General features: G+C 38.4%; 2 protein-coding genes across 3 annotated transcripts in view; one reads left to right on the plus strand and one right to left on the minus strand.

Moving 5' to 3' along the window:
• DLAT (dihydrolipoamide S-acetyltransferase) overlaps positions 1–17,259 on the plus strand; it is a 43,694-nt gene that overhangs the window by 7,975 nt on the left and 18,460 nt on the right. Inside the window, exons 6-10 of the mRNA XM_079101616.1 lie at positions 1,414–1,601; positions 2,592–2,745; positions 10,410–10,477; positions 11,546–11,638; positions 11,974–12,081. Of these exons, the coding sequence (XP_078957742.1) occupies positions 1,414–1,601; positions 2,592–2,745; positions 10,410–10,477; positions 11,546–11,638; positions 11,974–12,081 (611 nt within the window). The remainder of the gene's footprint in view (positions 1–1,413; positions 1,602–2,591; positions 2,746–10,409; positions 10,478–11,545; positions 11,639–11,973; positions 12,082–17,259) is intronic.
• Positions 7,356–17,259, minus strand: part of PIH1D2 (PIH1 domain containing 2) — a 36,749-nt gene continuing 26,845 nt past the window's right edge. Inside the window, exons 6-7 of one of the 2 annotated variants that reach the window (XR_013757473.1) lie at positions 7,812–7,914; positions 7,356–7,562 (exon numbers count right to left, since the gene is read on the minus strand). Coding sequence is in view for 1 of the 2 variants with exons in the window: in XM_079101639.1 (XP_078957765.1) it covers positions 7,873–7,914 (42 nt within the window). In the remaining variant the exon portion in view is untranslated. Of the gene's footprint in view, positions 7,915–17,259 lie in introns of both variants that reach the window. The other variant, XM_079101639.1, reaches the window with a different exon arrangement.

The raw sequence follows: 17,259 nt of genomic DNA on the forward strand, positions 1-17,259 counted from the left end.
ATCATATATGTGATTTAAGAAAGAGTAAGAAGTGCTTGAAATATTTTTTGGTAACCCTTGGCTAAATTCATTTACATCCAAATCTACTTAACTTATTTTACTGACATAACTTTTTATAAAGACTCCTTTATCTCAATAAAATATTTTGTACTCAAGAAAAAAAAAAGGGGGGGGCACACCATCACAGAAAGCCAAGATATAGGAGGCAAAGCTTATTTATCCTTTCCAGTGACTTCATTTAGTTTTTCTTTTGCAATTGTAAATGTTTGAGTTCCTTACTAAAAAAAGCAGTAGCTGAATAAGATATAAGTTGTCAACACCATAGGAATTCCAGTAAGGTTGCATTTCTTCACATTGAAGTATTTGATATAACACTAAATAAAACCTCTTTGAAAAGCTCCAAGGAAGCTTTTAGAATTGAACTAACTTGCACATCACTGTTCTTCTGGGATATTCTTTAATTTCACATCCCTGTGGCTCTGATCTTTAGCTTTACAATTGACACTATCTTGGAGTCCTGTAAGTCTGCATGAGGTCTGCCCTTGGGGAGATTTTTAAGAACTTTTAGAACTAACCACTCTCTCTAATCTTTGATAGTTTTATTTAGCAGATTAGAATCCATAAAAGATTGGTTCCAGAGTAAAGTCTGTACATGTTCAGCTCAAATGTATTTTTTAAATACTTTTAGTCCTATGGATTTGGAGGGTCAGCGATATTTATTATTCATTTTGTACCAGGTACTGTTTCTAGTATCTTGAGAAATATTCATTTAAATTTATAAAATCCTTTTGAGGTAGGTATAGTCATCTGTTGGTATCTAGAGGGGGTGGGGAATTGCCCCTCCCAAAGTCTGCAGATAAATTAAGTCCCTTATATAAAGTGGCATAATATTTGCATATGATTTACGTACATTCTCTCACTGCCATATAGTTGTTTTATTTTTTTCTTTTTGGTGCTGGGGATTGTACATGCTAGGCAAGACCTCTACTACTGAACTACACCTTAACCTCCTTCTATATACTTTAACTCATTTCTAGGTTACTTCTAATACCTAATACAGTAAAATCTAAATAAGCAGTTGTTACACAGTATTGTTTAGGGAATGATGACAAGAGAAAAAAGTCTATATACATCTTCAGTGTAGATGCAACTATCATAGACCTAACAATATAACATTTTTGATCCACAAATGCTTGAATCCAGGAATGTAGAACCTGTGGATAGAGAAGGCTGACTGTACTGTAATTTTGCCCATATTATAGATAAAGAAACTGAGGTACAAGTTAAATAGCTTACAAAAAGGCTATATAACTAGTTAGAATGAAAAAAGCCTTGTACTTAAAACTCTACTGTGAGTTTGTATTAATAGTAGAGTCTTTTAATTACTATAATGTTTTTTTCTTTCTATTTAAGGTTTTGAAGTACAGGAAGAAGGTTATCTGGCAAAAATCCTAATTCCTGAAGGCACAAGAGATGTCCCTCTAGGAACCCCACTTTGTATCATTGTAGAAAAAGAGGCAGATATAGCAGCATTTGCTGACTATAGGCCAACTGAAGTAGCTGATTTAAAACCACAAGCACCACCACCTACCCCACCCCCGGTAGGTATGCTTCTGGAATCAGGGGAACATTTATCCTGTTAAAGAATAAATTAAATGGCTGTGATTAGATGATGTCCTAGCTTCCTTTCAGCTCCAAGATCCTATGGATAGGGAAGGGGATAGTTGATTAACATTTGTAGGCTGAGTTGGCACTGAGCCATTTAATGGTCAGTAGTTTGAGCCCTAACTTTTTTTCCATTGTTGTCTTGAGTCCTGCTGAGAAAAATGTGGAGGTGGCATTGTCACCTTTACTATATGATGTCTGACATTTCCTATCCTCTTGGTATTTACATTTTATAGTAGGTCAATCATGTATTTGTAATCATTGGAAGCTTGACATAATATACTTGTTTTGCACAGAATTTAGTATATCACCATATACTATGTATTGTGTAGTATATACCTATAACATGAACTTGTATGAACTCCAAGCATAGATAGATAACACAGTGAAGCTTTTGCATATGCTAGGAATCATGTGAGTTCAGACTAGGTGAATATTTCTGTCTGAGAAAGCTTGATTTCTGAGTGCTCTGCATTCATGGGTAGCTAGAAAGTAGCAATGTTGGTTTATTTTTTAAGATACTTTTCAACTTGGAACCTTCTAGCATAATTTTTTACTTTGAAATTAGGTTAAGTAAAGACAAAAACTATGTTGGCAATGTACTTAATTAAAATAAAGAAGTGGCAAGAGATTAAAGTGAAGAAAGACTGTAAGGATAGTATATACTGGTCAGCAGTATTAAATTTGATACCTCTCCATGTTATCCTGATTTGACTTCATTCTGTCTTTGACATAAAGTATTGTTCTTGCTGTTTCTATTGCTATATTATGTTAGTTAAGCAGAAGAAAGTACATTTTGATCTTTGGGGCAAAGGATGCATGTTATTTAATTAAAATAGCTTTTAATTTACTCAGAAAATATAAATTTAAATCTTTCAGACCAGTCTTAGTAGTGGTGAATTAATAATTTGTAACTTTTCTCAAAGGTGGCCACTGTTGCTCCAACTCCTCCACCTTTAGCTCCTACACCCTCAGCCACCTCTCCAGCTGCTCCTGCTGGACCAAAGGGAAGGGTGTTTGTTAGCCCTCTTGCAAAGAAGTTGGCAACAGAGAAAGGGATTGATCTTACACAAGTAAAAGGTAAGTCACTTTTTATGGCATGGGATTGGAAAGTTAAAAGATAGTTGAATTTCCTCCTTAAAACCAGTGCATACAACTATGTATAATTGTCTTAAGTAGGATAATAGAAGGATGAGGGAGGAAAATATCCCCTTATTGCCTCCACAGAGTAGGGAAACTTATTGTTTTGTTTTATTTAGTCTTAGGATCTACCTGTAGAATTTAGATGCCTTTTTAAAATTGCTCTGTTAATGCAGTCTGTAAAAATAAAAAAGATTTTAATAATAAAAAAAAAAAATTGCCATATGTTCATGGGAACTTCTTAATTGTTGGTGAAAGTATACATGCTTGCCAAGCAAAGTTGGTTTTAGGACTTGGTTTTGTAATAAGAAGATATCTCTATCTAATGCTAGGTTTATTGAATGTAACAATAAACAAAACAAAACATGAACTTGCGGTGATTTAAAATGACTTGAAATAATAAAATTCATATAAAACTGAACTAAAGCTCCCTGAGGGCAAGGGAAAAAGCTTTATTCATCTTTTTTTTTCCCAAAAAAGCATACAGTTTAGCCAGATGTGATAGCGTACCCCCTAATCCCAGTGATTTAGGAGACTGAGGCAGGAGGATTCCAAGTTCAAGGACAGCCTCAGCAACTTAGCAAGACCTTGTCTCAAAATAAAAAATAAAAATAGCTGGGGATGTAGCACAGTGATAAAGCACTTATGGGTTAAATCTCCAGTCAGAAAAAAAAAAAAAAAAAGATACAGATTAGTGATTAGAATTTGGGGTTTGGAATTGTAGCCTTTTGTTTTTTTCTATGTAACTTATCTTTAGGTGAATGACTGCTTAACTTATATATGGCTTTAGATAAATTACTTAACCTGTTTTTCCATCTATAAAACTTAGATGGTAATGTATTATAGAGAATGATTAGAATTAAATGTGTTATAAAGATGTAGTGCTTAGAAAGGTATCTAGCATATATAAGTACTCAGTGTGTGTTTGTTGTCACTCATATTGTTATTATTGCCTGGTGCTTAAATTCTTGTATCCTTGGAATAAACTTAAGCTAAAATTTAATATAAAGTGATTTTAAATACTTGGAGGGAAATTACGGTTCTTGGAATCTGATTTGATACCTAGCACTGTGTGTCATTTAATTTACCACATTTAATTTGAATAACCGTTCCTGAAATAAGGATTAACATTTTTTGGATAAGAACAGAATCTTAAGGGGTCTTCCTTCTTGTTAAATAATGAAGTTGCAATTTGAATCTAGGTTTGTTTGTTTCTAAAGTCTGCTTTTTTTCCCCCACCACCCTATGCTGCCGTAATTACTGAAGAAAAATATAGCTGTTTCCCCAGTTGCCCAGCTATGGCACTCAGGGCTGGTTATCATCTGCCTGCAAACTACTATTTTGTTGTTAGAAGTCAAGCCAATCCCAACACAGAATAGAAGGTTATAAATTATTTGGACTTCACAGGATCCTTATACTGTTGGAAGACTCTTTTTTGTCCATCATGTGCTGTTTCACTTGTATGTTGCCATTCCTTATATACATGTGATTAGAATCAGAGACAGCAATGTTAGTGGGAATAAATTTTTAAAGAGAGAGGAGGGACTAGGTTATTAGTTATATCTGAAGAATTTAGACAAATTAAGGACCATTCATTAGACAGTTAGCAACACTAATAAGGGGAAAATACCACTATTTTTACTATGCAGACAGTTAGGAATTTATTTATTATTATTTAAGCAAATATTCACCAAGTTATGTATGCATCAGATCCTTGTTCATAAGATGGGTAAGATTTCAATTTCATTTGCCTACGTGGTCAGCAGTAAAGAAGTGAGCTGGCCGTGGTGGTTCATGCCTGTATCCTAGTGGCTTGGGAGGCCTAGGCAGGAGGATCACAAGTACAAAGCCAGCCTCAGCAACTTAGTGAGGCCCTAAGCAACTTAGTAAGACATAAAAAGGGCTGGGGACGTGGCTCAGTGGTTAAGCATCCCTGGGTTCAATCCCTGATACCAAAGAGGGGAAAAAAAAAAAAGGAATTAAGTGAACAAAGTGAACAGAAAGAAAGTATATAACATAATAGTTAAGGTGAGCTCTGATTAGGGGGAGAGAGGAGAAGAGGGAATAGGAAGGTTCTGGGGAATGAGACTGATCAAATTATGTGCATGTATGAATATGGCATAATGAACCCAAGGTTATATATAATTATAGTATACTAGTAAAAATAATAAATAAAGTAGAAAAACAAAACAAAACAAAACAAAAAAGTGTGGGCTCTGGAACTTGAATGCTTGAGTTTAAATGTTAGCTTGTCCTAGTACTAGCCATGTGAACTTTTGTGTCTCATTCTCTTCATTTGTGCATAAGAATAATACCTGATGTGTTGTGGATTACATGAGTAAATAAAGACCTGTGCAGAGAAAGAATATTTAGGTATTAACTATTATGGTAATATTTTTTATTATTACTAAATAAGATGATTTAAGTGTTAAGAAAGAAATAAGTTGAGTAATATACTGGTGAGTGACAGGATAGATATATATGTGCCATCATGACTACTTTTAGACAGGGCGGCTAGGGAAGATCTTTTGGATAAGGTGACATTTGATCTGATCTAAAGATGAGGAGTCAGCTTTGGGCTAACCATGTAAAGTACAGAGGAAAGATCATTTGGGGCAGAAAGACCAGCAGTACACAATCTGAAATGGAAAAGAACTTGACGTGTTTGAAGAACGTAGTGGAACATGGGGAGCAAAGGGTCTGGTCTAGGGTAGAAGATGAATGAGTTGGGGAAGAAGCACAGAGATGAGAATATTTTGAACCTTACAGATCTCAATCAAGAGTTGAAATTTCATTTAAAATATAATAGGAAGTCATTGAAAGACTTAAGCAAGTAAGTGAAATAAAATGATCTGTTTTAAGAGAACATTTTGGTTGCTTTGAGGAAATGGATTAAATGAAAGCAAAGTTACCTGTTAAGATGGCTGGAGCAGATGATGGTGGCTTAGACAAGAGTGATGAAAGTGGAAATGAAAAGAAATGGACAACTTAAACTCAGTCAAGGATTTTATAGATGACAATGGTAATTTCAGAAGAAAGGTAGAGTGGAAGCCAATCTGAATAAGTCAAGAAGTGGGTGTGAAATGGAGAGAGGATTGTAGACAACTCATTCAAGAAGGTTTGCTATTGCAGGATTGCATGCCTGCAATCCCAGCGGTTCAGGCGGCTGAGGCAGGAGGATCAGGAATTCAAAACCAGCTTCAGCAGCTTAGTGAAGCCCTAAGCTACTCAGTGAGACCCTGTCTTAAATAAAATACAAAAAAGGGCCGGGTATATGGCTCAGTGGTTAAGTGCCCCTGAGTTCAATCCTTGGTATCAAAGAAAAAAAAAAAAAAAAAAGAAGGCTTGCTATGAAGAAAGGCATAGTATTAATGGTAACTTTAGGGGGATGTGAACCCAGAGGGCTTTTTTCTGGGCATGGTGGCACAAGTCTGTAATCTCAGCAATTTAGGAAACTGAGGCAGGAGCAGCATAAGTTTGAGGCCAGCCTGGGCAACTTCACAAGACCATCTAAAAATAAAAATAAGAAAGGCCATGGATGTAACTCAGTGATAAAGCATCCCTAGATTCTATCCTCAATCCTGCAAATAAATAAATAAAAAGTAAAAATAAATAATAAGAAAATGAAATAGAGAGAGGGCTTTTGAAAGTAAGTGGTATAGTGAATCTAGTACAGAGTTTCTCAGTGGTGGCACTGTTGACTTTTTGACTAGATAATTTTTTGTTGTATGTGTGGGGTATCCTGTACATTATATGATGTCAGGGTCCTTGGCCCCAATCTAGTAAGCTGTTAGTACCAACCCTTACTCATGACAAACAGAAATGTCTTCAGACATTGTCAGGGGTTACCTGGGGAGCTAAATTACCCTCCTTGAGACTCAGTGGCCTAATAGAAAGGGATCAGTGGATAACAGAAGGGGACTATGAGTAGGATGATTTCACAAGGAACAAAGTTCTTGAGAATGTAAGAAGGAATGTGATTGACCTTTATAGAAATTAAGAACATTTTATCTATTTTTATAGGAGAGAAGAAAATGTAGGATGGGTTTATCAGTTTGGTGAAGGATGACAAGAGTTCCTTTTTGGTTGCTACTGTTTGATAAATGTGAAGTGAGAGTATTAGCTGGATAATGAGTATGGGAAAGATTGTGGTTAGAGTGATTGGAAAGTAGTAGCCTTTCAGAGATTAGAAAGGTGAATTTAAAGGAAATAATTACATATCTAGGCAATTTTGTGTGTCTATTTTAGATTTGTGTTTCTGGCAGGTTGGTGTGTACTTTTTTCTGTAGCAACATTAAGTTGCTCAGTGCTGGCACTGAGAAAGACAAACATGGTGCTAAGAGTTTTGCAAAGGAGTGATCATAACGATAATCCATAAATTGTAAGCTGGGTTAGGAGGAAAGTGAAGACCAGAGGGAAGTCATGGATAATGAGAGTAAAGGAGTCAGTGGAGTGATGTCTTGATGAGGCAGAGTGATTTTTTTTTTTTCCAGTGGGGGAATGGGTTGGTCTAGGCTAAGTGAGCTCAGAGTATTAGTTATTGTAGGTTATAATTCAGAAACAGTCAAATGGAAGCAATACATAGGGCAAGGTATAGTGGGGAGGGGTCACACAGAACTTCCATGACTTCTCTGGTATGCCATTCTCACAGCACATGGATGTGTTCACCATCCTGGAAGCTCTCTGAATATCGCTGTTAAGAATTTTTACTTTCAATGCATTTATCTCAGTGGTAGACATTGAGTCAGTTCCCAGTCCTGGAAAAAAAGATGTTTATTGTCATAGACATGACATTACAAAGACATGATTGACTAATCCATTTGCCATTTGTCATTGAACTCAATCTTCAGTCTTCCTTCTCTCCCAGAAAGTGGGGCAGTAGAGGAGGAAGGAGGTGGAAGAGAGAGAGGAGGGAAAGGGGACTGAAAATTATCATCCCAGTCATGTGTTTGGTCTTTTTGCTGACTAGCCCTGATCCTGGTAGCTAAGAGCCCAAGCTGAGTTACCTCATTAGCATAAACTCTAGTGTGGTGTGAAGGGGCTTATTTTGAGTAATAGAAGACACCACTAAGGAAATTCCAAAAGTTTTAGGAGGTCCATGCCAGGAACCTGGAACAAAGACCAAATATATGTTTTGTTATATTGCAGTGATGGCATCAGCAAGATGGTTGCTTGAATTTTAGATTTCAGAGATGTTTAAGTACTAGTAATAATGTAGTCTGGGATTTGACCTTAGAAGTTGGGGGTGTTCTTGTGAGTGGGAGGGAAAAGTTGGAGCTGAGTAACTTAGAAATCTGGGTTTTGAGTGGATTGTGGTTCCCAGGACAATAGTGTGTCAAGATGCAAATTAATCTGGATGAATGGGAGTAGTTTTGAATTGGTAGATGAGAGACAGACATGAAGAGGAATAGGTCGTATGATCGGATGGTATAAACTTCAAAGGGGGTTGAAGTTTTTGAGGACATAGGTTTTGGAATTAGTAGTATTAGCAAAGACACTTTACCCATATCCCAACCCTGAGCAGCATGAGAGACAGAAAAATAACTCCAATTAAGGAAAAACTAAGGGAAAAGTTGAGTAAAGAAACAGATTGTTTTCAAAATTTGACCAAAATATAATTAGTTAGGGAGAAACTATGTTGAAACCTAAACCCTGATGTTCAGTTTGATTAGACTCAAGGCTGCCCATATAATATTTCATATTTCTTTGGTGCGCAGTGCTTTTCACAAGATTATTCCATTTTGCTTCACAACTTTCCTGTGAATAGGGGCTGATATTATAATCTCCATCCTATAAGTGAGAATGAGGACTAGATAAGACTATGTAACTATAATCATCTGTCTAGTTCATGTTAGACAAGAGCCCTCCATACTTCAGTGCTAGTCCACTGTTCTTCCCTTTATGTCATTTTGCTTCATGAGTGCCTGCTATGCCTTCTTAGGGAGAAAGGCAAAGAAGGTTAAAAGGTTTCAGTGGATTACTGTTTGTCAGGAAGTTCTCATGGGTGGCCGAAACTTAGAAAAAGGCAGGTGATGTTACAGGTTTCCTCCCTTGTGAGGCTGCACATCTCAGTGTCTACAGCTTTGATTATAAGGGGAGGTTATGGTTTCTGTATTTTATAAAGGAAGAGAATCTAATAGGGATACTGACACCTCTGTTCTAGAGCTCCTGGTGAGGATAAACACAGTCCTAGCCAGCCAACTCAGTTTTCATATTGAAGGAAAGTAATTGGGAAGAACTGCATATAACGAGAGTCCTTTTTAAAGTCTGCCACGGGGGAAGATGAATCAATGTGACCAAATTTTTTCTATAAGTGGGCCAGTATAAAAGGTATTATAATAACTAAATTCTGAATTTATCAAAACAAAAGATCAGGATTATCTCCTTGGGTCTAACATTAAATGTAAGATGTTACAGATTGGAAGGGGGGGGAAATTAGGTAAAAATAGTACTAAATCTCTTAAATCTTTTGAGAGTACTGGGAGGTCCTTCCTCATATGTGGCATTGTACCCATTTCCTTCACTGACTCTCACCAGGACAGTTTAGCTTTGGCTACTGTGAGAAAGCTGTGAATGTTGGAGACCACCTAAGGAATGAATAATCCTAAAGATGAGGTAATCGCAGTTAAAATTCATGCTATTTGGGGGTGAAAAATTGATGTGCCCAATTTGTCCAGACAATTGCTAGCATATCTGTCAACCTTGTAGAAGGGAATTCTTTATGATCAAGTGAGATTCTATTTCAGGTTCAGAGAGTTTTTTTGTTTTGTTTTGTTTTTCCACTTTCTTTTTACTTATTTAGCTAACAAGAAGGGGACAGTTTTCCTTTTACATGTATAAACTGCTTAGCATTATCTTTTGCCAGTATTTCCCAAGTTAGAAGAAGGTGAAAAATAGAAAAAAGTACAGCTTATTTAGCTGGAAGTCTAAAAGAGAAATAGACCATAGATTATAGGTGGTGCACACCTGTAATCCTAAGGGCTGAGGCAGGAGGATTTCAAGTTCAAAGCGAGCCTCAGCAACTTGGCGAGGCCCTGTCTCAAAATAAAAAATATAAGAGGACTGAGGATATGGCTCAGTGGGTAAGTGCCCCTGGGTTCAATTCCTGGTACAAGAGAGAAAGAGAGAGAGAGGAAGAAAGAAAAATAGATAAATACTTAAGATAGTTAAGAAGAAACACTGTTGATCAAGCCAGAGTACTTAGTGTGAATATAAATAATTTGGCTAGTCATGTTGGCACACGTCTGTAATCCCAGCTACTCCGGGAGGCTAAGACAGGAAGATCAGAAGTTTGAAGCCAACTTGGGTAACTTAGTGAGACCCTGTCTAAAAATAAAATAAAAAGTGCTGGGGATATAGCTCACTGGTATACTTGCCTGGCATCTGTCTCTGGGTTAAACCTCTGTACTGAAAGAAAAAATAAATAAATAAAAAGAATAATTAACAAAAGCTGAGAACTTGAAGGACTAGGGGGTAAGGCTGCAACCCCTATAGAGTGTCTTTGGTAGCGAACCCTTAGGAACTCACGCTTTAGGATGATGTTGATCTCCTTGGGGATCTAGTGGCATGCTGTCATATATGTAATATTTATGTGTTTCTTCCAGGGACGGGACCAGATGGGAGAATTATCAAGAAGGACATTGACTCTTTTGTGCCTACTAAAGCTGCTCCTGTGAGTTATATTTGACTCTAACTTTTTTCCTGCAGTGTTTTGTCCTGCCTGTTAGACCATTGCATACATTATGAATGAAATAATTTAATCAAAACTGCATTTTGGGCTGGGGTTATAGCTCAGTGGTAGAATGCTTGCCTCGCATGTGTGTTACTACGTTTGATCCTCAGCACCTGATAAAATAAATAAAGGTATTGTATCCATCTACAACAAAAAAATTTTTTTTTAAAAAACTGCATTTTCTTCTAATTTCAGTGATTTAACAATATGCATTTGACTATTTACCACCTGACCTCCATGGCCTTTTTTTTTTCTTTTTGATACTGGGGATTGAACCCTGGGGCTCTTTATCACTAAGCTACATCCCCAGCCCTTTTTATTTTTTGAGACAGGGTCTTACTAAGTTGCTTAGGGCCTTACTAAGTTGCTGAGGCTGGCCTCAAACTTGTGGTCCTCCTGCCTCAACCTCCTGAGTTGCTGCAATTACAGGCATGTACCGTGGCCAGCTCAGCCCATTTTTAAAAACATATTTGCAAGTTGGTTGTCTGGATTTATGTGGTTAATGAGTTCACAGAAGGACTAGATCTATATATATCCAAGTTCTGTTTGATTAGCTAAGGTATTACGATAATCAGTGAAAAATAAGGAAAATTATTTATTCAGAAGTTCTCTTTAAAATGAAAGATTGATCCTTGTTTTTCCTTAACATTGTTCAGGAAAATTGATTAATTTGTTTATATTCATCTCTTAATCCTTTCAATTTAAGAATGCTTTGATTGCTTTTCTTGAGGATAATTTTGCAAAAATAATATTATTTTGGCATAAATTAGACATTGTACTCTCAAAGAAAAATACTTAAAACATGATTTCAGAATTCTAAGTAAAAACAATTAAAAACAACTCTTAAATAAACTAATCTAAGTCCCTTCTGCTTCCTGGGGATAGAACTAGCTGTTCTATGAAACTTCGTTTTTATTTTGCCATCTGTAAAGAGTCATTGGCGGTGCACCAGGTATTTATGCTTAGATTGAGCCACAATTACTCAGAGCTTTTTCTTTCCACCTACAGGCCCCAGCAGCTGCTGTGCCTCCCCCGAGTCCAGGAGTGGCACCCATTCCTACAGGTGTCTTCACAGATATCCCAATCAGCAACATTCGTCGAGTAAGAGAGTTACCAAAATCTTGGTCCAGAGCTGTTGGAGGCATCTTTACTTTAGTCGTTTTATTGTATCCATAATTTAAAACACTAGCAGAGGCCAGTATTAGATGATTAAGAGAAACTTGTTTCTTCAGTTGAATACTTGGTATAAAGAAATCACTGTGTTCTGGTTAAATCTATTAGAAGGTACAAAGTTATAGTGAGACCTTTATCTTCCAATTCTATTAATGCATAGAGTAAGCATTACCAGGTAGCAGAGTGAAGAGGCAAACAGATCTGAATTAGTGAAAGGTCTTATTTCAGCTCAAGATAATTGATTTTTGAATTTCTGGTTTCAGGTTATTGCACAGCGGTTAATGCAATCGAAGCAAACCATACCTCATTATTACCTTTCTATTGATGTAAATATGGGAGAAGTTTTGTTGGTACGGAAAGAACTGAATAAGGTAAAACTTCTGGAAATTCCAAATCTCTAAATTATAGTCTTTTTCCCACTAAACATTTACATTTTTGCTTATGTATTTTGTTATAATATGCCAATTGGTGGTACAAAAAGATGAATGTCATCTTAATTTTAACTTGCAGTCAATATCCTAGACAACCTTCATTTTCTAACCTTTGACTAAAACTTGTCACTTAAAGTCATCTTTGCCAGAGGTAGATTTTAGCGTAGCAGAGTCACTGGGATGTAATAATTGAGTCTTGTTTGGTAAGTGAGAAACATTGTAGATAAAATTTCAGGAAGCTATTAAAAGTTCTGATTCAGGACTTTTTAACAGTTTAAGCACTTGTTAATTAATCATGGAAACTCCATCTACATAATTCTTCAGTGCTTTGAAAGAATTATTAACTTAGCAACATTATTAAACTTTATAGAAGGTGATCTTTAATGCATGTTTTGTTATATACAAGTTTATAAGTTAAACTGCTTAACTTGTATAATAACCATACTGCATATGTGCTGGGTTTGTATAATTCTTTAAAGGAAGTTTCCTAGATTTACAGTCTATTTGTTTTTTTTTTTTTTAAATACTGATAATTTACGGCTATCATGCTGCTACCAGAAAAATTATTCTGTGTTGTTATTATGTGAAGTGATTTATAGGTAGCTTCTGGGAAGAGGAGAGAGCACTCACACAGTTTGCTCATTAGTACAAAAGGAGGATCAGTTTGTAAAACATAGATTGTCTTCCTCTCAAATGAAACAAAACCTTTGTTTAAGCGATTCCATTTAAAAATATTTTTTAAAGAAATTATGAATGGCATGTCATTCTTCACGCTAATCTTGTAGACAATCCACAAAATTGTTTTTCTTTGTTCAGTATGCTGTATCTTTCTAAATGCATATTTGATGATAGGAGACAGTTTCAGTAGTGTTTTGATCTGTATTCATTATTTAGCTTTTCATATTGGGTTAAGCTAAAAATCTTATTTATGGATGTAGTTATAAATGGCAAATGATTCTTGCATATTAGCTTTTGTTGAAAAATTATGCTTGGTAAAAGCTAAGCTTTTTTTTTTTTATTTTTAGTTGTAGGTGGACACAATATCTTTTATTTTATTTTTATGTGATGCTAAGGATCAAACCCAGGGCCTCATGCATGCTAGGTGAGCATGCTACCACTGAGCCACAACCCCAGCCCAAGAGCTAAACTTTTAAAAACAAATGCAGACTTATCATTAATAAAACCTATGGTATAATATCAAAAAAAAAGAAACATTATATTTACTTTGTGTTCATAGTTAAGTATCATGCATCTACCTGGTGTTTAGCATTAGCATAACATGTTATTATAAGGCACAATCTTTTATTGTTTTGAGTTTATAATTTAACTGGGGAGAAAATACATTGAAAATATGGAAGGCTTTTTTGTTTTTGATAATGCTGGGGTTTGAACCCAGGGCATTGTGCACATTTTAGGCAAGTGTTCTATCACTGAGCTACATCCACAGCCTGGAGATTTTTATGAAAGTAAAAATATTGGGCTGGGGAGATAGCTGTCAGTAGAGTGCTTGCCTTGCAAGCACAAAGCCCTGGGTTCAATCCCCAGCACCACAAAAAAAAAAAAAAAAAAAAAAAAAAGGAAGTAAAAATATTGATTTGTGGATCAGTCTCTTTTTTTTTCTTGTACTAGGGATTTAAACTAGGGGCACTTTACCACTGAGCTACATCCCTAGCCCTTTTTATTTATATTTATTTATTTAAAAAATAATTTTTAGTTGTAGATGGACACAATATCTTTATTTTATTTATTTTTATTTTTATGTGGTGCTGAGGAACGAACCCACGGCCCCACACATGCCAGGCAAGCACTCTACCACTGAGCCACAACCCCAACCTAATTTTTTGAGACAGGGTCTTGCTAAGTTGCTTAGAGCTTTGCTAAATTGCCAAGATTGACCTTGAACTGGTGATCCTTGCTTCAGCCTTCCAAGTTGCTGGGATTACAGGCATGTGCCCACAGTGCCCTGGCCTGGATCAGTCTCTTTATGGTAATACTCATTAATTGCTAAATTACATTGTACAGGTTAATTACATTGTATAGGTTTAAGTGTTAACTGAGTTCAGAGAAGGGGAAACTAGTGAGTGTAATTGGGGAATTCACAAAGGACAAACTTGTTTGAACCATGGAAATTTGGAAGTGTTTTTATTGGCAGAGATGTTGAAGTAAGTTCATGCTAATGATGGAGTGCCATAAGGGTAGAGTGCTTTAAAAATGGGAATAAGGAGGTTTCAAGATGGCGGCCTAGAGGGTGGCTGCATTTCATGTTGCTCCAGGACTCAGGATTCAAAAGAGGAGATATTGAGACACTTGGGACCAACTCAAAGCAGCCGGGTGACTCTCACCCGTTGGGAAGGCGTCCCGGATGGGACGGTGGTCCCGGAACGCAGGGAACTTTGTGAAGTAGAGCTGCCGGCGAGACACCCCTCCCCCCGCTGGAGCAGTGAACTCGGACAGCTGGGAGCACCGTAAAGGAGGCTGCTGGGCACAGCGCTGGGACTCGGAGCAGCCACTGGGGCTCGGGCGGCTGCCCGGGGGAGGGGAGGTGAGCTGTGTGGACTCAGAACACCGGGGCCTGCCCTGAGGAGGAGGAGGAGGAACGTGGCCACTTGGATTCAGAGTGACTGCACCAGAGCTACAGGCGGTTGCCAGAGGAGAAGCCGCGCGGCGAGCTGTTTGGACTCAGAACGACGCTTCTGAACACCGGGGCCTGCCCTGAGGACGAGGAGGAGGAAGAGGAGCGCGGCCGCTTGGTTTCGGGGTGACTACACCAGAGCTACAGGCGGTTGCCAGAGGAGGGGCTGCGTGGTGAGCTGTTTGGACTCAGACCACTTCTGAACCCCGGGGCCTGCCCGGAGGAGGAGGAGGAGGAGGAGCGCGGCGGGTCGTTTGGACTCGCAGTGACTGCATTAGCGCTCCAGGCGGCTGCTCAGAGGAGAAGGCGAGTGGTGAGTTGTTTGGACTTAAAGTGACAGCTCCTGAACACAGGGGGGCTGCCTGGAGGAGAAGCGCGGTGGGTCGCTTGGTCTTGAGTGGCTGCACCAGAGCTCTGGGCGGTTGCCCAGAGGACCCGTGCAGCGGGTCACGTGGATTCAGAGCCACTCAGAGCGACCGCTCCTGAACACCCAGGGGGTTATCTGGAGAAGGAGGAGGAACGGGGAGGGTCACTTCGACTCGGAGTGATTGATTGCCCAGGGCTACGGGTGGTTGGTGGGAGGAGGAGGCACGAAGTGAGTTTCTTGGACTTCTAGTGACCGCACCGGAATACTGGGTGGCTGTCTGGAGGAAGAGGCGTGTGGCGGGTCTCTGGGACTCAGAGCGATTTTTCGGGGCCCCAGGTGGCTGCTCAGAGGAGGGGCCGCATAGCCAGGCGATTAGGTGCAGAGCAGGGTCCCAGGATTTAGGAGGCTTCTGGGTGGAAGAGCCGCACAGAGACAGGCTTAGGGCGGAGCGAAGGTTCCAGGCCTATGGGCAAATTCTCTGAGGAGGGGCAGCCTAAGGAGATTCATCTGCGAAGGGTGAGGCTCCCAGGCCCAGGAGGTAGGGCCGGGCCCCTGGAAACTTTGCAGAGGAAGGCAGCCCAGCCCAGGCAGTAGATGTAAATTGAGGGGAACCTCTAGGAGGAAACTGACCAGCGAGACCTCCCCACCGGGTGAGTCTTCCCTGCTGGGTGAGGTTTCCCACAAGGACAGTAAAACCAGAGGCTCAGGCCCAAACAGGCCTTGCCTCAGCCCACAGCCTAGGTCCCCTTTGGATGACCATTGGTCAACAAGTGGAGGCACCTCTGCCCACTAGCAGGGAATATACCCCACCTGAAGGCCACTACTCCTAGAGAGGCAGCTTCCTTGTGGAGCACCACATTATCAACCTCCTCCAAGACTTCAGCCTACTGAAGGCTAAGAGGGGATATATATAGAAATCTTCAGGGTCATTGTAAATCAACAGAGGAAATCTGCAATATCTCAGCGGTCCACTGATATCTGAACAACATGAGAAAACAAGGAAAGAAAATGCTGCAAACAAATCTAGATGTTACATCAATAAAACCCAATGACAGCATGGCAGAAGAAATGACAGAAAAGGAGTTCAGAATGTACATAATTAAAATGATCAGAGAAGCAAACGAGGAGATGAAAGAGCAAATGCAAGCATTGAATGATGAGATGAAAGAGCAAATGCAAGCATTGATTGATCGCACCAATCGACAGTTAAAAGAGCAAATACAGGAAGCAAAAGATCATTTCAATAAAGAGTTAGAGATATTGAAAAAAAACCAAACAGAAATCCTTGACATGAAGGAAACAATAAACCAAATTAAGAACTCCATAGAAAGCATATCCAATAGGATAGAACACCTGGAAGACAGAACCTCAGACATTGAAGACAAAATATTTAACCTTGAAAACAAAGCTGAACAAACAGAGAAGATGGTAAGAAATCATGAACAGAATCTACAAGAACTATGGGATATCATGAAAAGGCCAAATTTAAGAATTATTGGGATTGAGGAAGGCCTAGAGAAACAAGCCAAAGGAATGAACAACCTATTCAATGAAATAATATCAGAAAATTTCCCAAATCTGAAGAATGAAATGGAAAATCAAGTTCAAGAGGCTTACAGGACTCCAAATACACAAAATTACAACAGACCCACACCAAGGCACATTATAATGAAAATACCTAACATACAAAATAAAGACAGAATTTTAAAGGCTGTGAGAGAAAAGAACCAAATTACATTCAGGGGGAAACCAATACGCATATCAGCAGATTTTTCAATCCAGACCCTAAAAGCTAGAAGGTCCTGGAACAACATTTTTCAAGCCCTGAAAGAAAATGGATGCCAACCAAGAATCTTATACCCAGCAAAACTTACCTTCAAATTTGACGATGAAATAAAATCCTTCCATGATAAACAAAAGCTAAAAGAATTTACAAAAAGAAAGCCAGCATTACAGAACATTCTCAACAAAATATTCCATGAGGAAGAGATGAAAAACAAAGAAGCAAATCAGCAAAGGGAGGAATTATCCTAAAGGAATTGTCAAATAAAGGAGGAAACAAGTTGTGTCAAACAAATAAATAAACAAAATTTTAAAAATGAACCAAATGACCGGGAAA

This window comes from Sciurus vulgaris (genome assembly GCF_902686455.1).
Source record: "Sciurus vulgaris genome assembly, chromosome: 11".
Classification (NCBI taxonomy): Eukaryota; Metazoa; Chordata; class Mammalia; order Rodentia; family Sciuridae; genus Sciurus; species Sciurus vulgaris.